Here is a 21,995-nt window from a genome sequence, read left to right as displayed (position 1 = left end):
CCTGAGTGCAAGGCACTGTCAAGTGTTTGTCTGCACATGTCCATTCTGTAGGGTACATCTGAATTCTGCTGGTTGGGCATATGTGAGGGCACACCAGCACCGGCCAGCTCTGGCGTGGCTGAAGGTATAGATTTGAGGCTAGCCTCGAAGCTGCATATACTCCTGATTTCCCAGCAGCTTCTCCATGACTTCCAGTGGGCAGACCTCTCTCACTCTCACGTCTCTGTGTATGCTGAGCAGCTCCTTTGCAGTTGATGGACTGACACCAGCCAAAGTGACCTGGTGCAGACCATGACCCTGCTGTGTTCAGCCTCCCCTTGCGAGGTGTCCATGGCCAACACTGCAAGGAAGCTGCCACCTCAAAGTCATAATTTCCTGTGGTAACTGGAGCAATCATGGGCTCCCGCTGAGGAATGGCTATTATTTCATGTCAGTGCTGTATCTGGAAACTTAATTTAATTCTCCATGTAGGGCTTCATTTGCCGGTATTTTAGTTATTGTCATTTATTGCTTGTGAGGTTTGATAGATGGGAAGCAGCTCAACCCTTTGAGCTGTTAATTAACCCCTCTGCACACACATGGCCCCTATCCCCCTCTCTCTGGGCTCGCAGGCGACCCGTACTCTGTATTTTTAGCAGCAAGGCACATCATCTACCATCTGTGGTATTGAATGGCTCCCCTTGTCTGCTTGGTAGGGGAGCTGAGGTGGGGAAAATTGTTTAATTGCTGCACACTGTTTCCACTGTGTTTGTGTAGAAGATTGTGTCTATAGACAAGAAAGGAAATGTATATCTGAGAATGCATGCACAAGTCTGCTTCTGTGCATATTCTGTATAGAGTGAGAGGGAATACATATGAACTGTTATCATAATCATGTATATAAATCAGAGTGCAAAATAAAAACATGGGTATTGGCTCTGCACATGCCAGTCCACAGTCATCAACACAGTGAGCTCAAGAATGAGTGTTTTTCTCGTACTTCCTGGAATGGTTGCCCATCTCTGGTAGGGGAGATCTTGTGGATCTCCGTTTAAACCCCAATTTAGATCACATGGCTGTCCCCGGTGCTACAAAGTTAAAGGGAGAATGGATGCTCAGGGACAAGTGCTACTACCTGTGACACTTCTATTATATATCAGGCTACAGTAGGTGTCTAAAAGACAGGGGAAAGCACGTCTCCAGATTAGTGTGATTGTTTGACGTGAAAGTTTCTTGCTTCCCAGAACTGAAATCTATCCTTTCCTTCTCTCCCTTTCTTTTCTATACAGCTGCTTATCCTGCTGCTTATGGCCAGATTAGCCAAGCGTTCCCACAGCCACCTCCCATGATACCACAGCAACAGAGAGAAGGTGAGTGAGTGGTCTGTTGTTTTCTCTGCACCCAGCATACTGTCCCCACCACACTGGTTCCCCTCCTCATGCACCTAGGGAGCATCCATTTAATGCCCCATTGCTTTGCATCCCTGGTCCACTGAGTCTTTTCTCAGTTTCCATATGTGGCGGTATTGCCACATTGCAAACATCCTCATGGGAGATCCCTGCCAAGATTTCCTAAGATCCCAGGGATAGGAGTGTGCTGATGTGCATGGGCTATGGAAAGGCCTGTTAGCAATGTGGGGATTGTTAAAGACAGCCAACGAGAGTAATTGCATTGGAATAAAGAATTTAATAGGAAACAAATAATGGTGATCCTTCATTAGAAGCCAGTAATGTAATTTCAGACACCTGCTATTAAGTGGAGCTGATCTAGTCCTTTCAGCCTCTCTGGGAACACAAATCAGCCCTTTTAGAGAGTAATATCCGTATAAGGATGAGATTATTCATGTAGCAAAGGTACCCTTTTCTTTGCATTGACTACAAGAGGAGCTAGACTTATGTAGTACAGAGGAAAGGATAGTTGCACTGGAGACATTAAAAGCATGGATAAGTGAACCTCCCAGTGTTACATGTGATTGTTTTGGGAGGTAATGCACAGCAACCAAAAATTTGCTTAAATGAAGAGAGGAGTCATTTATGTTTGCTTTACAGCCAGTAGGGAACAGTGGGAACCTCAGAGGCAACCTGCTTAGATAGCCCCAGCCATCCACTGCTCTCTTTGGACAAGAAACTGCTTACCTAAAGTGAGGCATTTATGTCAGGTGCTTCAGCTTTGTGTAGGGACCGTCATTTTAAGTAATTATATTTCAACTTTTACTCCTTACTAGATTGCTAATTCAGATATATTCTATATGTGTTATTATATATATAATTACATTTAATATTTTAATACAGTGTAACAGTCAGAACAAAATGAATCAAGATTAGACTATCAGACTAAAACATTCTGATGGCCTAGAACTACTTTGGGGGAGAAATCTCATTTTGTGAGAAAATTAGAAATGTCAGCATTTCGATCTAATTTGGAATTAATTTTTTTCTGATGTCAGAATTTCCTGGGGAACACAACTTCCAGCTCCTGATTAGCTCTAGTACACATCCCTGCTGTGAGAACAGATGCACAGACCTAGCGTATCATTACCGAGATGTTTCCCCCATGCTGAAGGACTTTGCTTTTTATTACTTACTGGGGCTAGATTAAGCACAGGACAAAATGGAGAGCAGATCATTGCTTAACATAGCATTGTGCCAGGAACAATCCAAAGAAAGGAATAACTGTTGTACACACTCTGAGCACCACTGTCCAAAGATCCCCATGTTCATAAGGCACAGTGTATCTGTGGGTTGAGGGTGAGTGTCACCCAGTGGACAAGTTATCTCATAACTTTTTGTTCCTTTCTATAAGCATCTGATATTATGATTATTGGGGGCCAGGTATAGAAGAGGAAACACTGATTCAAGGCAGGTAGCCATTCCCAGTGTCCTCCATTTTCATGTAATGTTTATCTGCTGTGGCTTTCTCTATTATTTATTAGGGGCACAATGCTGCATTTTAGCAGAAAGTCAAGACCTTCAAACCTCTCTACCCTTTAACAGAAAGATGCAGCAAGAGGAAACTCTAGTAATAACAATACTCAATGCTGAAAAGAGTGCTTTATGCTTGCAAGAATGTGCGCAAACATTGATTTGTTAATGAACCTATCCTACCACAACAACAACATTGATGATCACACTGTTAATAATGATGCTAACTCTCAGCTCTTGAATCCTGGTTGGATAACAAGCCCAGACTACTTGGCTGCTGCATAATTCCTGTAGAGATTAGTCATTGCTTCCACATGAGTACTGAGGCTGTCGGCAGCTGATGGGTTGCATAGGGTGGAACAGATCCAAAATTACCAAAGGTAGAGACAAGGTCTTAACTCAGATCATGTCAGCCAGGCAAAACTTGGGGGTAATTTCAAATTTGTATTGTATTACTCATCTCGACATAGTTTGTGAAACTCAGAAATACACTTAGATACTAAAATAAAGTAGGGAAGGCTTGTGACTCCTGCATTCAAGTATGCTGAGAACTAAATAGCAAGCAAATAAAGAATAGGCAACAAGTTACAGCCTCTGAGTGGAGGTGAGGTATAAATCCGATTTACTGTGCATCCAGACTAAAGACTGCATGCAAACTTAGTACATCCTTATGGGACAGCTCATTTTTAATTACTCACATTGACACCCAGAGATAGGATGGGGCGCTGCTGTCACCATCCTAAGTAACTACCACAAGCTGGCCAGTGATGAGCATGGGCAGAGCAATGACTTAGCAGCTCAAGTCCAACCAAGCCAAATCAAAACAGACCCAGAACAGATCTCTCTGCCATATGTTCTAGTGTTCCCAGGCACATGTGTTTCTGTTATCCAACATGGTTTGCCTGTAATATGCAAACTGCTCATAAACTGCCTGTTCCTTACAACTTTTCTTTCCTTTTGTCTGAATCAAGGCTATCTTTGCTTCCAGTGTATTAATGAGCAGAAATACCTATTACTTAAAGCAATAAAACTAAAAGCCGTGGTAGGTGTCAGGATATAAATGAACCTTGATTCTCTTCTCATAAAATGTTGCAAGGGTTAGATTTCGAGCTGACTTACAGCCCTTCTGAAAGCCAAAGTAAAGTGCTTAGTAAAGAATTTTAGTATTGTATTCAGCCTTGAACTGCCAACTGTACCGATCTTCAGTAATCCATTAACTCAGTCCAAAATGAGACCTTTCTCTTGGCAGTAAAGTTTTCACTAAGATTTTGCCATACCAACAGTAATCTTGTCCCAATATTCTTGATCCCTTTAGAACTCCTTGAATATGTGTACTGAGAACTAACTTAGCTCTTCATAGCTTTCTGAGTGTAACAATTCATGCAATCAGTCTTAAAAATAAATACATATGCATAAAGGGATGGTCATATGCACAATTATGTTGTCTACCATAGAGTGACAGAATTAACTTGACTCAGGAATAAGGAAAAAAACAAGGTAGAGAGAGCTTGTTTTGTGAATTCTTTACCAAGGAGTCTAACTGCGATAGGTAACTTACGGATGGATGGATTTAACAAGAAATTGCTTGTTAAATTCTAATGGCAGAATTTTCATATGTGAGGATGATAAAACAAATCAAACTACCCCGGGTTGTTTCTCAGTAGCAGGTGGAGTTTTCAGCATTGAGAATTAGCAAAAATCCTCTGTAGCTGGGAATGGAGTAAATTTGGCCTTGAATGTTTGTGTCAGTATGGGAAGCCACAGCATGGATTTTAAAGCCACACTTAAAAACAGGGCTGGGCTTTCGTCTCTGCTTTTTCACATCCTTCCTGGCCTTTTTCTCTTGGTGTCCAAGCACTGTTATGCAAAGCTGATTTTAAGATGAGCTAAGTGTTGTTCTCTCCTTGAGCCCAGCATCCAAGCCTGGTGTGGATGAAGTTGTGTGCCTTCTGATCCGCCTTATGCCTTAGTAGGTATTTCTCAGCACATGCAGGCAGAATCTCTACTCATGCACAACACATCCAAGACCCCAGGAAATACAGCTGGCATTTTTGAAAGAATTTGCCAGTTTTACAGAGCAAACTGCTGGCTCTCGTGATGTCAGTGGGAATTTTGCCACTAATTGCAGTAAAGCCAAGATTTTACCCATTCCATAATAATGCAGATCTCAAATCCCACAGCAGAAGCGCTTTGGGGCACATTCAGATGAAGAAATGAAATTTTCCCTACTATTCTGGACCACGGTCTTCTCCTGGGCAGCATTTTCTCAGCTCTAACAGACACCTAAGGGTGTTGGTGTTTGTTTAACATTTTCAGAGTGTTTCATATCCAGTTTATTCTGCCAGTAACTGCATTGTATGTAACTGAACTGCAGAAAGGACTGAAGAAAGGACAGTCACTCAGTGGGGAGACAAAGGAAGAGGCAGACAGGAGCTGATGGGAAGAATGAAAAGTTTGGCATAAAATAGGGGAGACTGAGTGTGGGCCACTGAGTTTCAAAAGTAAATTAGTTAAGCGGTTGACTGGGTGCTTAATTGGTTAATTATACCGCTGTACCAGTATCCCCCCCACTTGGAAGAAACTCGGTCACCATCCCCATGACCTCTAGGAAATGCACAAGATGCAAAGGATCAGCTGTTCCTTCGTGACAGTCCTTTTAGCAAATTAGTGGGGAAAATTGTGCTTAGCAAATATTCATTAGGGCTTCATTTTCCATTAATCCAAAAGGAAATGTGGAGAGCCTGTGACTTCAATCATGCTGAGGCCCAGGAATTTTAATGAGCTTTAAATGGGCATCTGTCAGAATCCTGACTTCGCCGTACTTCTCCTGCCAGCCGGGGGGATGAATAATGGCTAATAAAAGGTGGGAGCATCTAGGCAAACTCCTCTCTCTAACAGGAAAGGCAAAGTTGTAATTTGCTGTGTTATGACACCATAATTATGCCCCAATGAAGAAAACAAGAGTATTAAAAAACCTTTTCCTTCCCCACACTGTGCCCCAGCTCTAAATGGGGGAAAGAAGGCTTGGTGAGGTCGCAGCGATGTAAGCACAGGGGCTGGGTGGAAGGAAGGCATTCTGTTTCTCTCTGTCCTCCTACCATCAAGGAGCACTCATTAATTCCCCTTCATCTGGACCCTGATGAGCAAACCAGAGCTGGAGTTATCTGTGGAGGTCAGTGTAGAGCTGGGCAGCAGCTGGAAATACCCCTGGAAATAATCTCCACCACCCCACTCCCCCCTTGATTTTCGATCACTGTGTCACACACTACATGCAGTGATACAAGTCACATTCTAAGCCAGAGGCAAGTTCTCTTCTACCCCCAAATGCAATCCCGATTGAACATTTTCCATGCCTCAGCATTAACAAAAATGCATATTACACTGAAAGACTTCTTCTCTTGATATTTGTTACAGTACTGAGGAGAAAAAAAAAAAAAAAAAAGAAAAAAGAAAAAAAAAAGAAAGAAAAAAGAAAGCAATTCCTGTTCTGAAGTCTAGGATTTTGGATTTGATTTTCTCTTTTGAGGAACCCTATGGAATGATACTAAGCTGTCTAGGTTATGGGGAGTCTTTGGACTGAGTCATATTGTGGGGACTGAATGCAAAGTTTTACAAAGCAAAACAAGTCCACAGGTTTCTGTATTCCTTTCTCCTGGTGTCTCAGTCTTCAACAGCAAACCATAGAGGTAATGAAACATTTGGGTGAAGACCCAGAGAAGTAAGGATTAGGGGGTGGTCACCCAAAACTCTACAGATTAAATGAGGAACCAAGAACTACATATATTGTTCTTTTTGTTCTTTTCCACTGCTTTATTTTTCCATGGCCACATGTGCTGCTGCATTCCTCTATTTATCTTTTTTATCCTGGTGTTTGTGCTAAGAAGGTTAGCATAGACTTACTTCCTGAGTTCCTAGTCTTCTGCTTTCTTTGTTCCTCTGAAAGTGTCTTGAAGACCAACATGGGAGAATAAGGAAGGGTGATTATGACAGATGTCACATTGCTAGGCGTGGAGTTTTCCAAAGAGGATGAAGTGGTAACGATAAAGAGATGAGTCAGGAGAAAGCACATCCCATGCCCACTGTTTTCCAGGTGAGGAAAGTCAGATACACTGAGGAGCCCTTTCTTCATGCATCCCTACATGCAGTCTGGGCTCTGAAGACTCACAGTTATACATCACCAGTCAGAGAGGAGACACCAAAGTATCCCACCATGTGCTTTCTTATATCCCACTTAACTCTATTCATGGATCTTATTTTTCTCTTGACAGGACCAGAGGGCTGTAACCTGTTTATCTACCATCTGCCCCAGGAGTTTGGGGATGCTGAGCTGATGCAGATGTTCCTGCCTTTCGGTAATGTCATCTCCTCGAAAGTGTTTGTGGATCGGGCGACAAACCAAAGTAAATGCTTTGGTGGGTAAAGATAACAAAACAATTAGATTCATCCAGGAAAGGGCTTTCTCTGAATACTTTACCTTTCAAACTGCTTTCTTTCTGCTTAAGCTTTTATGATTTCTCTCGATTTATTCCTGTCAATACTTTCCCCCTTCCCTCTTTCTCTCCTAATTGTCTCATGCTCAGAATTGTATGCGCTGCTTAGAGGTGAAGGTTTGGCATCTCACCAGCAGCTGGGTGCTGCAGTTGCTGGTGGTGGGGTGGAAAATATCTTGCCTCGTAAGGGGAGGTGAGGAGGGTGCAGAAGAGACTAAAGCACCTGCAGCAAAATGGAGGAGGTCAGAGGGTTAGGTGAAATGCTGATGGGGTCAGCAGTGGGAGCATGTGGCAGAAGGGGAATTTCTGTATCCAAGGCAAAGCAGAAACAGGTCATGAAGTCAAAGGGAAGACAGAGCTTGAGGGGCAGCTCTCCAGCAGGTGTGATGCATTAAACTGCAAAGGGACAAAGGCTGAACGTTAGTTGAATGCCTGTAGGGATGGCTGCTCACTGAAATGCCAGCAACCATGCTCTGAACCCACCAGACCTGAGCCAGCGCTACAGCACATACAAACAGCCTGAGATCACCCTGTGCCTCAGCTGGGTTTGAATAAATACTTTGCTCACACAGCTCTGGGCATACGGCTGGCTCAGCTCCACCAGCTGGAGCATGAGTGGAACACAGCCTCAGCTGCATGTGGTCCGCCAGACAGGGACACCCCAGTCTGTACCCACAAGGGTGGATCAGCCTGCCAAAAGCTGTGTGGTAACATGCGTTTCATTGAGATTTCACTGTTTGCAAAAGTGTTGCTATGGAAGGTCCTTTCAGGCAGTGCAGCAGCAGGGGGACCCTGCCACCCTGCCATGTGGCACTATTCTGCTGGTGGGCTCTGGATCTCTCTCATCCTCACGTTCACCAACGGGATGTGAAATTTCATGTTCTGTGCCACCCAGTACTCCTTGCAAACCTTCCCTGAGAATTATGGTGGGACAAACTATTGCTTTTCTGTTCCTTTTACCTGCAGCTGATCTGGACTCTGTTTCTCAGGCAAACTTCCAGAGTTAAGACTCGTTGGAATTTCATTTGAATTTAAAGTCACGTTCAGTCTCCACACCATGCTTTCTTTCCATGCTATTTTCCCCAGTCCCTTCCCAGAGAGCCCACCTCCCAAAACTCCTACCTCATTCCTTGCTATGGTGCATGACAGACAGTACTTCCAAGAATTTTCTGCATCTTCTCTGTGCACAGTTCCTCTTTGCCATCTAAAGAGGGTCAGACCAAGTTTCTCTTTGATTCTAGAAGTTTTTTTCCCTTGTTTGAGAGGACACAGCAGTTTCCTTCAATGGTAGTCATCATGAGATTTCTGTACTCTCAAACACTGGGAGAATGAAGAATAAGAAGTATTTTGGTTAGAAGAAGCAGTTGGGAAGTTCAAATGAGAAATTATTAATTATCCATATTCACTCCTGAGCCCACCTTCTTTATGGAGTTTTAACCATATAAAAGCTCATAACAAAATGAGCAGACCAGTACAGCTCTAGTGACATTGAAAACTAGAGCTCCAAGGATATCAACAGGTTAGAAACAGACCTTCGGCACTGAAATTGCTATTCCTATCATAAATAATATTTAGGAGAATACTGCGCCTGGCTCCTCTCGGAACTGGCAAGGGGAAAGGCAAAACTAAACAGAGATGCAAGGTGAGAAACAGATTCACCACATCCCCTTATATTTCAAAAGCTCCTGGCTGCAAGGCTTCATGAGGATAATAACACATACCTAGCTTGTGGGGCAGGGTTATGGTGCTGGCTTTATTGCCACTTCCAAGGTGCTCTGAGGCTATGGATGAGCAGAGATTGGGGCATCTTAGCACAATTTTTTCTTAAGCATGAGTCTTACTGGAAGAACCCAAGCCATAAGTTGTTTAATGCAATAACATCCAATGCTAATGTTAGGATGTTCAAGCTTGAAAGCAGGAAGGTGCACTTTGGATGTATAGACTCAAGACCAAGCAAAAAGGGGAATCAGAGATTGCAAGTAGATTTTAGTCATCTTTTATTAACTTCTGAAGCACAAACATCCAGGTTCAGTCAGTTTCATAACCCAGGTGTCAAGATCCAGTTTTCTCTTACTTTTGCTGTTTTTCTTTTTAATAAGGATACTGACTAACAGCCATGTACATACACTTCCAGAAGGACAGAAATGGCAGAAGTACAGGTAGCTAATTATCACAAGTATGTCACTCTGCTCTTCAAAACCTCCCACCCTGCTGACCTTCAAGTTTAGAGCAACATAAAACTGTGGAGGGTATTAGAGATAATCAGACCTTTCATTTGTCTTGCTGTGTCCACTGAAGTTGATGCTGATTTTATTGTTCTGAAATCCTACTTTTTAAAAAAAGGATAAATTACTTTTACCAAAATGACCCCCCCCCAAAAAAAAGGATTTTTGTCAACTTTGAACATAAGAAAACTCTTTCCTTTTTCTGCTTAAGCATTTCCCAAAACTCAACATGTAAAAAACATAGCATTTGCATTCTGTTTTACTTTTTTTAACAAGCCAGAGCTCTCCAACTGGTAGCCTGGGGGGACAATGCTGTCTGGCCCCAGAAAGATATTCCACCATTATATGACCTTTTAAAATGTATCTGCTATGCAGATCCCAAGTAAATTGCTCTAACAGAGTCTAGCCCCAGGTTGTAGAGAAATTGTCAAGAAGTCCTGCTTTTGAGAATCTTAAAAAAATTCCATGGAGAAAAATCTTTTTTTTTTTTTTTTTCCCCCATGGAAAGAGAAAATTCTTCATTTTCTGTTCTGTCAGTGTTGAACTACTAGTAAGTAGCCGGTGAGTCAGGAGAGCACCATCTCAAAAAGGGACTTTTATTCCTTCCTTCTTGTCTCTGAACCTGCATTCCCCCTGCACTTTCAGCACAAAGATGGAAGCATTATCTCCTTTGGCCACTGCTGGCAGAGTAGTATAGGGGAAGACATGGAAGAAAATGAGACCAGTTACAAACCAGAATCCAACATCCTGCAGAGACCCATTAAAACCTGTGTGCGCTGAAAAAAAAACAACACCCTGGTCATAGAGACTTTGACTTTCTGAGTTCAGAGGCAAACATGTTATAGTTCGGACTATGGCAAGCACTGATTTCATGCAAAAAATGTGAAAGCAGTTGAAATATGTCTGTTGTTTACCATAGCAGGTCTGCTTGCTGCAGTGTATGAGATTGCCTGAGAAACAAACCTGACTTCTCACTGAAAAGCAGTCATTGAAAAAGGGAGGCTTCTTTGCCTAAGACTTTCCTCTTGCTGCTTGCATCCAGTCTGAACCCAGATCCTCCCTTTTCTCCTTCAGTTTTTCAGATCTCTGGCTCTTACTTTCCCCTCTATCCTGATGCAGCTGAAATGTGTCCAAATACACACCATGCTCCTCCCTCGCACTCATCACCACCCTCTCTATCCCCATGGCCTAAGCCTTCATCACACTGACCATATTAGCATCTCCTTGGGATTCCCCTCAGGCACTGCCTCATCCACCCTCTAGTATTCAAAATTATTGATTTCACTTTCACAGCCCTTCACTGTTCTGTCCTTCTCTCTCCTCTCCCGCCAGCTTTTCACTCAATGCCCAGCTGATATTTTTAGCCACTTTACACACACTTATTTTACCATCACTAGCCTATTCTATCCTTTCCCGGTAAAATGGCAGGGCCATCATAGGAGTTGTTGTCTGACTTAATTTACACTTAATTTACCTTGCTTTCTGGACAGCAGCTCCCAATCTCACAGTAGACCGATCTGGGTTGTCTTGCACAGGATCATAATATGCCTGACCATCAACTTCTGCAGGACCCTGGGGCTCTATTTTGTGTCTGTATAAGGCAGAGACTTCCCACTGCATGTGTGTAAGTTCTTCCATATGTAAATACGTAAATGTCAGAGGACATGCAATATATTACGATGTGCTGATCACAATGGTTCTCTTAAAAGCTTCCCTTCCAGATATCTAGATGATTGAATTGTGAGTGGTTTGTGCATTAGGCAAAAAGGAAAACTCCGCTAATATGATGCAATTAAAGCTATTAAAGTTAGTGTGAGAAGAGTCACTCTCCATGCTGTCCATCCAAAGTTAACTCTCCCTCTGTGGTAAACAGTCAGAATTTCAGGAGTAGTGTTGTTATAGAGTATACTTCAAGAAGGTATTTGAAGACATTAAACTAGTGAAAGGCAGAGACAACCCGGTTCTAGGAAAATGTTTTAACAGAGAAGGCAAAGGATAGATTTGGGCAATATTAATTAGGAAGACATGACAGAAATGAGAAAAACGAGGAAGTGGATGGAGCAGCAGAGGCCAAATGATTACCCTGAGGTGTCACAGAAGATGTAGATAAATTAAAGCCAAAGGAATTGTTACACTGGTGCACTTGGAAATTCATTCCTCTGGTTACCTCGTCTTGAGAGCAGTGAGCACCTGATGCTCTGTCTCTTTGCATTCCATCAAGCAGCAGACACTGTCAGAGTCATTCTGTTCCACATACCCTGTAATACCCACAATGTGCAGTCCCTCACTCTGTGCCTATGCCACATGCCCTCTGGTGTGGCAGCTTCAGTTTCTCCCCAGAAACCATTGACTCCAGAAGGCTGAACACAATCTCCTTTATGCCCATGGGATACTGTAGTTTCTCTCCTTGAGTTCCATATGGTCTGACACCTCAGGTGTGAACAACCACATCCATTGGATGCTTTTCATTTCTTCTGCCTATTCCAGAAGGATATTCACACAATCTTGGGATGCCCCAGCTCTTTTTGAAAGTCCCCATTTAAATGTAGCAAGGGGCATTCTAGCTTTGTCTTCAAACTCAGATGGCTGCACAGAACCATGGATTTATTTGGCCTAAAGAAAACATCATTTGACTCTTAGTATAATATGGATGTCAAGTTTCACTCCAGATTCCTGCCAAGATTTCCAACCAGATGTTTCTTACAGGCCCGCTGATTTGAAAAAACATCCAGTCTTCCTTGAAGATACCAAAAGAGATCATAAAACACTACTTAACAAGGGTTATAGTAGCTTATAACACTGTTAAATATTTCTATTCTCTGCTCAATCTTTTCTAGCTAATAACTCCCACCGTTAAATACAGCGAGAAAAGCAGTGAGTGAGGGAGTGAAACTCAGAAGAAGGACTGAGAGATAGAGTTTTTGTCATGTTATTAAAAGCCTGTTGTGGCAGTTCAAGACTTCAATATGTTAGCAGAAGGCAGGGTGGGAGAAGCAAGGCAGCCAGAAGGTCATAATACAGACACTGGAATCTGAAACAGAAGGAGCAGAAACATCAGGAAGCCGGGGCATCAAGAAAGCTATGCAGGGCTCTGGGATTTAGGGGCACTGCAAATCAGGTCTAAAGCAAAATTAGCAGCACTCCGTAAGACATAGAATTGTACCAGCAGACGCTGAGGTACATCAGTAAAGTATTGCTGAGCACCTACATACAATGTGCCTCCAACATTCCCTGCCAAAGCTGGTGGTTTCACACTTAAACAAACAAATTAATAAATAAATAGGCAAATGGTTCATTCAGGGAAATGTGCATGTCCAGGGGTAAGGTGATGCAATGGTAAGAAATTCCAGTCCTGTGTTCCTGTCCCATCTGGGCAATCATAGGTTAACTAATCTGTATGCCTTGGTGTTACCATCATGTATCAGGACACTGATTTTTCTGCGGAGGGGTCTGAGTTACCTGGATGAGTACAGTTATTTATCAGCTGTAAAGATTTTTTTTGTGTTTTTGTTTCTTTCCTCTGATTCTTCCTTTGGTAAATGACCTTTCTCAGCAGATACAGGAATATTAGAAGTTCTGCTTGCCTCTGTTACCAGCATTATCATTAAATTATTTTTTTTCCCTTTAGCCTGATTTCAGACTTCCTAAGAAAAATCTCTACCCTTGACTTTCTGTTAGGAGCCCTTGGAATTAGTCTTTGTCTTGTGCTTTGCATGAGCACTAGCAATGAATTCTGACCAAAGCTGTAGACCAAAGCTCAGTGTGTCGTAAAAGAAATCACTAAGTTGAGTACTTAAGTTGAGACAATAAGGAGATGATTTATGAAATGTAGTAGGCACGTCTGACCCCTGGGATGTGTTGGTTCAGGTCAGCATGGGTTTGTTGAGTCTTCTCCACTCTGAAGAACATGAGAGAGACAGAGGAGACACTCATCAGCAGAACAATATCGAAGGGGTGCTTAGGGCTTCCAGAGGAAGGGCAGAAGAAAATACAACTGTATTTGCTAGCTTCTCTCTATTACAATCCGAAGCACCTAGGATCTGACACTTCAGTTCCAACGAGTAAAGAAGGGACATTTCTCCAGCTGATAAGGAAAGAGTTGTGTGAATAAGGAAGAGAAGGATATGTTCATCAAACTCACTGCACAGCACTTCCAGCCACTGCAGTTGGTTGGGGGAGGCTTTAGGGGGAGGAGGAGGAGCGGGAGAAGTATTAGGGCTGTGAGCCACTATTCATTTACAAACTATAATTAATTTGATGTTTAGATTAATTTCTGATGCACTCTCAAAGGTGCACTGAAAGCATTTTTCCTTTATTATAATGTTGATTGCTTATTGGGGAGATAAATCTAACTGTCAGTTATGCACTGACTTACCAAAACTTTCAGACCAAGCAAGCATGTATGCATAAGGAACAGCTGTTTGCAGCTCTCCAGTTAAAGGGACAGCTCTGTCTTTTCCCAATAACTCACATTAAAGGAAATCTATACATTGTACACAGGGATTTCTGCTTTCTTTTGTTGCTTAACAATTTATTAGACAAGAATATGCTAGCAGAATTTATCTTCTATTTATCCGTCCGTCAGTGTGTCTATTATATACATCTATCCACCCAGGTGATAGATACTGTCCATCCAGAATATTTCTAGAAGCTATGTATGTGTTTATACATATCTATACACATACACTCACAATCGTTTAAAACATTTTCACTAGTTTTGTAATTAGACGGAGGAACTAATTACTGCAGGGTCTTTGTGGCTACTCATTTAATGAACTTCAGAGGAGGAATGGCCATTTATGTGACTAATGGAAATGACCGATAGTAAGAGCTAACACCAGAACAAAGAAAAGAGGAAAAAGAAAAGGAAAAAAAAAAGAAAAAAAAAAGAGTTTAGAAAGGGATTAAAAACTTAATGTTCTGGGCTTCAACCCAAACTTCAGCCCAAACCTTCAGCTTTTGGAATAGGAAAAGAACTTGATGGAGTTGTCACTTGTGACTGTACAGCATACATACTAGATTTTAGATAGATGAACCCTAATTATATGCAGTGGTCCCACCAGTGCTCCGAGGACATAATAGTTTCAAATGCAAACATCCCCATGTGTAGAAATGCCAGGGAGTATCTGTACTGATACTTTCATTTGGTGCAGAAGTTTCTGTTCAGAAGTAAGAAATAGTGAATCAGGCAGCTCCGTTTCTGAATTCAAGGGGATTGATCTGCTGAATGTGAATTTTCCATAGCCTGCTCTTGTGAGATTGGAAAACTATAAGAGCATTTAGTCTGTCCATTCCATCTCTTTTCATTTTTGTTTTCCCAAGATCTCTCTCATTCAAGGCAAATTCAACCCGTAGAATGAACACTTCTGCATCAACCCATCCAACCATTCCCACATATATATCTTCAACTTCTTTATATCTGTCTGTCCTTTCTCATTCACTGCACAGGACTGCTCTTCAGCTTTCTGAAGTCTGTCAGCTAACTCGTTACTGAGCAGCTGTTCAATAGATATTCACAGTTCTGTGCTTGGCCCCAGGCCTTCCTTCATGCACAATACTCAAACCCTGCAATGAATATGAATTTATTATTATTTCCTCATCTGTTTTCCTAAGGCCCTTCCCAATAGAGCATTTGAGAGGTTCATGGGGCTGAAAAACAGCATTTTCACAGTGATCATGTCATCCTCGTTTCACCAAGGGGATGGTGTGACATAGAAAGATATTCAAAACTATTTATTAATCTTGGATGCCTCAGCTGAGATGCCAAGAGCATGATAGGTCTGTCTGTTGTCTCAAAATACTTAACACAATGCAGGGTATGCTGTGTTTATGCAGGTACAGACACATGGTCTTTACACCAGCCAAATCTCAAGTCACAAATCAACAGAGCATTAAGCAGAAAGCAACACACAGTAAAGCTTCATCTGCACCACTAAACTAAAGAGACCCTGCATATCAGTTCATGCTCTGTGCCATGTCTGCTGGTATGTTTTTAATGTTTGCATGCCTTTGGCTCTAGTTTGGCCAAAACATTTTGGGCATGGCTCAGGGTTGGCTAGGTACGGAAAAGACTACTCCTCTGTTTGGAGCAAGAGAGTACAGACATAAAGATAAAACCAGGATGTGCCATTTGCATTCAAATCCTGTGTATTTTATTTACTAGTAACAAAATGTAGCCTTAGAGGAATTTTTGCAGCCTCAAGGAATTTTGTGATGTTATCTGCCCAGTATAACAGGGACATCATGGAAAGCATAGGTATCAAGTCCATTTCTCCAAGGCAGCATTTGGTTGTGCAACCACACCAAGTAACCATCTTTTCCATGCCTTATTTACTGTCTATATTCCAACACTAGCAATATTAAGTTTGATCCATTGCCATCTTCCTCACCCTGTTATTCATTATCCACAGTAATTAAAACAAGCATGCAATGAAAAATACAAAAATATGTGGCTAGAAGCAAAGCCTTATTGCATATACAAAGCAATACAAAATTAAAGTTTTATAGATAATATCAATTCTTGCATTTTTAACTCCTGAATGATTCATTTTGCAATCTTATCATTGTTTTAATGTACTGGTGCATGCAGTATCTTTCTTTTTCAAGTAAGTGAACCAAAACCAATGCATGAGATGAGATGAACGTCTTCAGATAATATGCAATGACATCTTCAAAGGTTGCCTTCAGTAAAACAAGTCGCAGATCCCCATAAAATAGTCTTCTTCAACAAATCCATCTTCAGTTCCCAATTTCAAATCCCCAAACAAATTCAATCTCAACCCCACTCTCAGTATGTTCTATATTACATATGTATAAGGACGTAAATATATATGTCTTATACATATTTATTTATAAATATTTCTCTTAATAGTCAGTTTGTCTGCAGATTATAAAAAAAAAAACAATGAAAACAATGAAAACAACTGAACTAGAGCTACTTAAGAGCAGCTTGAAAATGACTGTATAAAATGTGCCTAAGCAAATCTGAGTAAATGATAAAACGCCTGTTTTTAGCTTGCAGCTGAATTTTGTAAAGGAGTTAGTAAAATCCAGATGGAACAAGATATTCTGATTAGAATCAGATAAAGTATATGGTCAAAATACTCTTGTGTTAAACTCCATCAAGAGAGGTTCCTATTAAATCCTTTCTACTTCCATTATCTAAAGGATGGGTGTATAAGCATTGAAAATATGAGTGTATAGTGAAGGATAAGACTTTATAAGCCTTTCGGGTATATCCATCGTACCTTGTGAAGGTCACTGGGATTATTAATCATAAATTGTGGAAATTGCTGTTTCTCCCTATTTATAGACTCACAGAGCCTTTCACGGACCTCAGGAGTCCAACCTTCTGCCCAAAGCAAGGTCAGCTATGGAATTGGACCTCAGGGTTGCTCAGGGATTTATCCACTTAGGTCCTGAAAACCCCCAAGGATGGAGATGCATTTTGTCAACCTGCTCCAACATTTGCTAACCTTCATGGTGAAAAAGCTTTTCTTTATATCCAGCCTGGACTTCTCTTGTTTCAGTTTCTTCCCCTTGTTTCTCATTCCCAACCATGTACCACCATGAGGAAAGCATTTTGTTTTCCATAGAAGGCAAGTGTTCAGCCCATAGTCATCCTTATGGATATATGCTGAACTCACTCCACGTTGTTACTGTCTTTCCTACATTGAGACTGGATGCCCAAAATAGCTGTAGTATCCAGATATGGTTAAGTGCTGAGCAATGAAGAATAATTACTTCCCTCACTGACCGACCATGCTCCTTGTTAATAGAGCTCAGAATGCTGCTGTCCTTTGCACACCACTGACAAGATCCTCTAGAGATGTAACCTATTTAAGACACTAGGCCTGAGACCTTTTCCACCATCCTAGAATCCTATATTAACAGGTATATTTACTGTTAAAAAACAGAGGAGGTCTTTGTAACATCTAAGTGCAGATTCTGTCTGGCTACTTCACAGGCAACCAGCTTTCTCCATTATCCATCACTAATCCTGTCTTTCTTAGATATTAAGTTTTTCCAACCAAAAGTGTTATCATAAATGAGTTTTCCAGTGATATTTCTACTCCCATTATTTCAGTAATGAAAATGTAAGTGTAGTATATTTTTCTGTCTCCTGCTCCAGGCTGGACCAAGAGTTTGAAGGGATCATTGTACAGGTGCCCCAAAAGCCAGAATTAGATCAGGTTGTAGGCAATCAGTGATATAACTCAAATCCCACAGAGCAAACGTTACTCTCATGAGGGACAGCAGGAGGACTTCCACTAGGTTTCAAAGAGATCTGTAGAATTCTAGATATTCTTTCAAAGGCCATTAGTGGTGAATTCTCTGCTGGCAAACCCAGAGGAATTTATCTGCAGCTACACTGTAATATGAAGTTGTTTATTTCCCATTGATGTTAATGGCAAAAGAAGCTAACTGATCATTCCATTGTAAGTTATCAAATATGCAGAAGTTTTACACTGACCCTGAAAAGACCACAGATGTAATGGTGGTTTGATACCATATCTCCCACTTTAAAATACATAAGACTTTCATTTCTCCTCTTGGTACCCAGCATAGCCCGTGCCAGATCGCAAACTACTTTTTAATATATTGAGAACCTTCCTCTTTTCTTTTGCTTCCCAGATGACACATCGCATATGAAGTTTTTTGCTGTTAATTTCACTTCTAGTTTTGTTCACTGTTTTTCACTGAATAACCTCCATAGAAAGTAATGCAGTTTGTACTACCAAAAGCTGTTCATCACTATTTCTGCCTTCTGAACAGAAAGTCCTGGACTGTGCAACAAGAGAAGCTTCTAGTCTTACTATTTTTACTAGGTTGCCCCAACCTACCAATAATGGGATACAGTGTATGTAATAACATAAAGGAGAGAGATGGTTAGTTTTCCATCAAATTAATGATCAGTGAGGAGTAAGATGAGGATTCTGAACATTGCTGATTCATTCTGAACATGAAGAACTGTCTGTAGTCAGTAGTGAAATTCAATGCATCTTCCTTCTGGTCCAGGAAAGATGACTGCTGTTGTCTGCAGTGTTCATGCATAGCTTCTTTATCAAGAACCTAGAAATTCAGTGGGATCTAAGAAAGAACTCTGGGGAAAAGAAATGGAGATTAAGATAAAAGGACTGGGACACATCCATTTGGAGTGACTTGTCTGCTGGGAGCTTCAGTAGTCAGTTTCTTCTTGTTTATAATGTATAATACCAACAAAACCAATGTAAAAATAACCTTCACTTTGATTCAGCAACATTCAATGCATCCTTAACTTAGATCCTACTTAGATCTCACTTAGAGCTAATTCTTTGCTTCTGGTTTTACACCAGGAGCAGAACTTGTCTTCTTAAAAGTTCATCCACCTTTTCCAACTATGTACTTTCCCCAAAAGTCTTATACTGACACATCACGAATTCAATATTCACAAGGAAATCTCAAAAAGTAAGTCCAGAAGAGTTATTTCAGTTCATGAAGGCAGTTAGGAAATTGCTTCAGTTCCATTTATCACCCATACAGAACCAAGTACCACTGACTAATCTGTAAGCAAATCCTTGCTGGCTAGTTTGTTCCTTATGAGAAAGTCATTGAGTAGGAGCATTACCTTTCTTTTACATAAACCCCACAGTCCACAGCATTAGACATTCAGATACACATCCTTTAAATGGGTTCTGTACACAGGGAAGAAGAGCTTTTAAGGTTACCTTTGCTCACAGGATGAGAAATCTATTGTGGTTTTCTTTATTAGCTTTTTCTTCTTTTTCTGTATTTAGAAGTTGGTCCTCATCATGTGCCCTGTTTCCAGACGTATGCGAGTCAAAACTCCAGACCATGCAGTAATTTAAACTGTCTAAATTTTAGTCTAATCTTGAATTTTAATCATGTGCTTTCAGTGTAATCATGGCAACAATATCTATATGAAAGAACAGATTGGGAAAGAGGAGGAAAATGGAAATGAAAGTCTTCTTGGGTAGAACTAGCATATTGAGGGTCAGCATCCACAGCCCTCAAACTTTTTCAGCAACTGCTCCTTTAAAGCAGCATCTGGAGAGCATCCAACTGACAATTCACAATAGTAGGGGCCACTTCTCTGCACATTCAAGATCACACTGCCTCGCTGTATGGAAGTAGCTGCTTGGGATGACGGGAAGGTGACCCAGGGAAGAAGCTCATGTATTTCTAGCTACCTTCTGCACTGGGTGTTCTGACCTTTAGAGAAAGTTAATCATGCCATCTACTTTCACTCTTCATTTAATCTCCCCTTCCCATCTGTTCAGTTTCTCTCAGCTGGAAGCAAGATGAAGAACGAGTACCAGTCAGCTGTCTCAGTGGTCCACAGCTCACACTTTGGGGCCATTTATTATAAGGCATTAGCATCAATTGTCACCTTTGTCATGACAGTTACCACAGTCTATGCCAGATAAGTAGGCAGGAACTGATTTTCCAAATATCTCAAAAGTGAAATGAACAACAGACAGACAGACAAACAGATATACAGTATCAGAAGGGACTGTTCTGATCCTTTGGACTGAATTCCAAAGTAACATATGCCAGATACCACAGCTCATGTGACATGTTCAAACCTTCTGCTTGAGTCATAGCATCCCTTTTAGAAAATCTCTTAATCAAGATTTCATGTGATAGGTGCTCCACCCCTATTGCTAAACAAGATGTTCCAAAATAGTTAATTACCTTCACAATTTAAAAAATGCAGACTCAGTGTCTTATTTCCATTTTAAATTTGTCAAACGTCTGCTTCCATCCAGTGGAAGCTCTTTTTCTTTTTTTCTGTAATACAAAACCCCACATTCTACTAGAGATTATTTATAAATTATGATTGGGAAGTTGTTTAATATTCTCCTCAATAAACCATGGCATCTATTACTAATTTTTCAGATCAAGACTTATTCTTGTAGTTCTGAATAATCCTTAAGATATGTATAATTTTAAAGAATCACCTGAACTAAAACCAAAATTCCAGTAAGGATTTTTCTGAGTCCTATTCAGGGGTAGCATCACTTCACCATCTCTAGAGGATATTCCCCAGAGACTGGATTTATCCAGAGACTGTGCTGAGCCCTTTAAGTATTTCAGCTTAATATCGAGAGCTCATGTATTTGGCTATTATCAAGAAACTTACATTCTTCTTATAAGCACTATTTTCTAGTGAATAATTCTCTTTTTTATGAGCTACCCATATTATTTTTTTCCTGTGGATACTTAATTCTGCATTTCGTTGGGTTAAAATGAACACTATTTAACTGAATCCAGACTACACAGTGACCCAGGTCAGCCTGACTTACTCTGTCATTTTCTACCACTTTCAGCATGACTGGCAAATTTTACCAGTAGTTACTTTAAACATCTTCCAGGTCGTGTTAGAGAAACTAAAAAGCACAAAGACTTTAATGTGCTCCTGGAGGAGCCTACAGGAAACATTTTGATATTATAACCCATAATTTACAATTTTTTTGCTGGTATATGAGTTATCCAATTTTTTAGAAGCTTAATATGATCTGCCTTTATTTTTATAAAGGAAATCTCTGTCAAGTACTCCAGAAGAGTTTAAGTGTACTCTATGAAAGCTTACTTTATTAACCCAATCTGCAATTTCATAAGATCAAGTTCATTTGATAGATTCTATTTTACACGAAACCAGACCAATTAGTACTGATTGTACACCTTTTAATTCTCTGTCATATCATCTCATGTCAACATTTCCATAAACTTACCTAGGCTTATGAAATATTAACTAAGTTTACTAGGTCATTTTGTTTACATCCTTAAAAATTAAGAAAATATGTTGTTGTTTTTTTCTGGAACACTTCGAAGCTTTTCTAATATTCCATAAATATCTAAAATGAACATTAATGGTTCAGCAAATTTCTGAGCCAATTCTTTGAATATTCTGAGGTTCCAGTTATCTCATCCCACAGATGTGAAATATTTAATAGTAGTTGTTTAGCATAGTCATCAGTTACTGACTGTTCATACATTACAAAATGGATGGATGGGTGGATGGATGGATGGATGAAGGCATGGGATGTTTAACTGGATAGACAGATCTCACTTGGACATGATTAAACATCAGAAGGTTAAATATTCCAAAAAGTCATCCAACCCTATTAGACACTGGAAAACAGCTGAAGTGCTATGCCCTTGATCTGCAGACATACTCCTTTATTGAGTATTCCAGTACCCATAAATCACCTAACAATACAATTCCTTCCAATGCACACATACATTATAGAGCTACTTACATACAGATTGTATCCTGAAATTCTTTACAGCACTAAAAAATTGCAAGCAGCTACTACATTGTGTAAAGAACACAGCAAGGTAAAGACCTTGCAAGGCAATTAAAAGAAAGCCTCCAT

At 40.6% G+C, this 21,995-nt stretch overlaps 1 protein-coding gene across 24 annotated transcripts in view; it reads left to right on the top strand.

The window, feature by feature from the left end:
- Positions 1 to 21,995, top strand: part of CELF4 (CUGBP Elav-like family member 4) — a 714,329-nt gene that overhangs the window by 652,286 nt on the left and 40,048 nt on the right. For 15 of the 24 annotated variants that reach the window (XR_014939851.1, XR_014939849.1, XR_014939852.1 and 12 more), the window contains exons 10-11: positions 1,269 to 1,349; positions 7,169 to 7,312. Coding sequence is in view for 19 of the 24 variants with exons in the window: in XM_085530178.1 (XP_085386304.1) it covers positions 1,269 to 1,349; positions 7,169 to 7,312 (225 nt within the window). In the remaining 5 variants the exon portion in view is untranslated. The remainder of the gene's footprint in view (positions 1 to 1,268; positions 1,350 to 7,168; positions 7,313 to 21,995) is intronic. The other 9 variants (XR_014939853.1, XM_085530185.1, XM_085530186.1 and 6 more) reach the window with 1 other exon arrangement.

The sequence above is a fragment of the Coturnix japonica genome, chromosome Z, assembly GCF_054131305.1.
Source record: "Coturnix japonica strain WE chromosome Z, WE-NBRP24, whole genome shotgun sequence".
Taxonomy (NCBI): Eukaryota; Metazoa; Chordata; class Aves; order Galliformes; family Phasianidae; genus Coturnix; species Coturnix japonica.
Note: the sequence above shows the minus strand (reverse complement) of the source record. Positions and strands in the feature narration are given on the sequence as shown.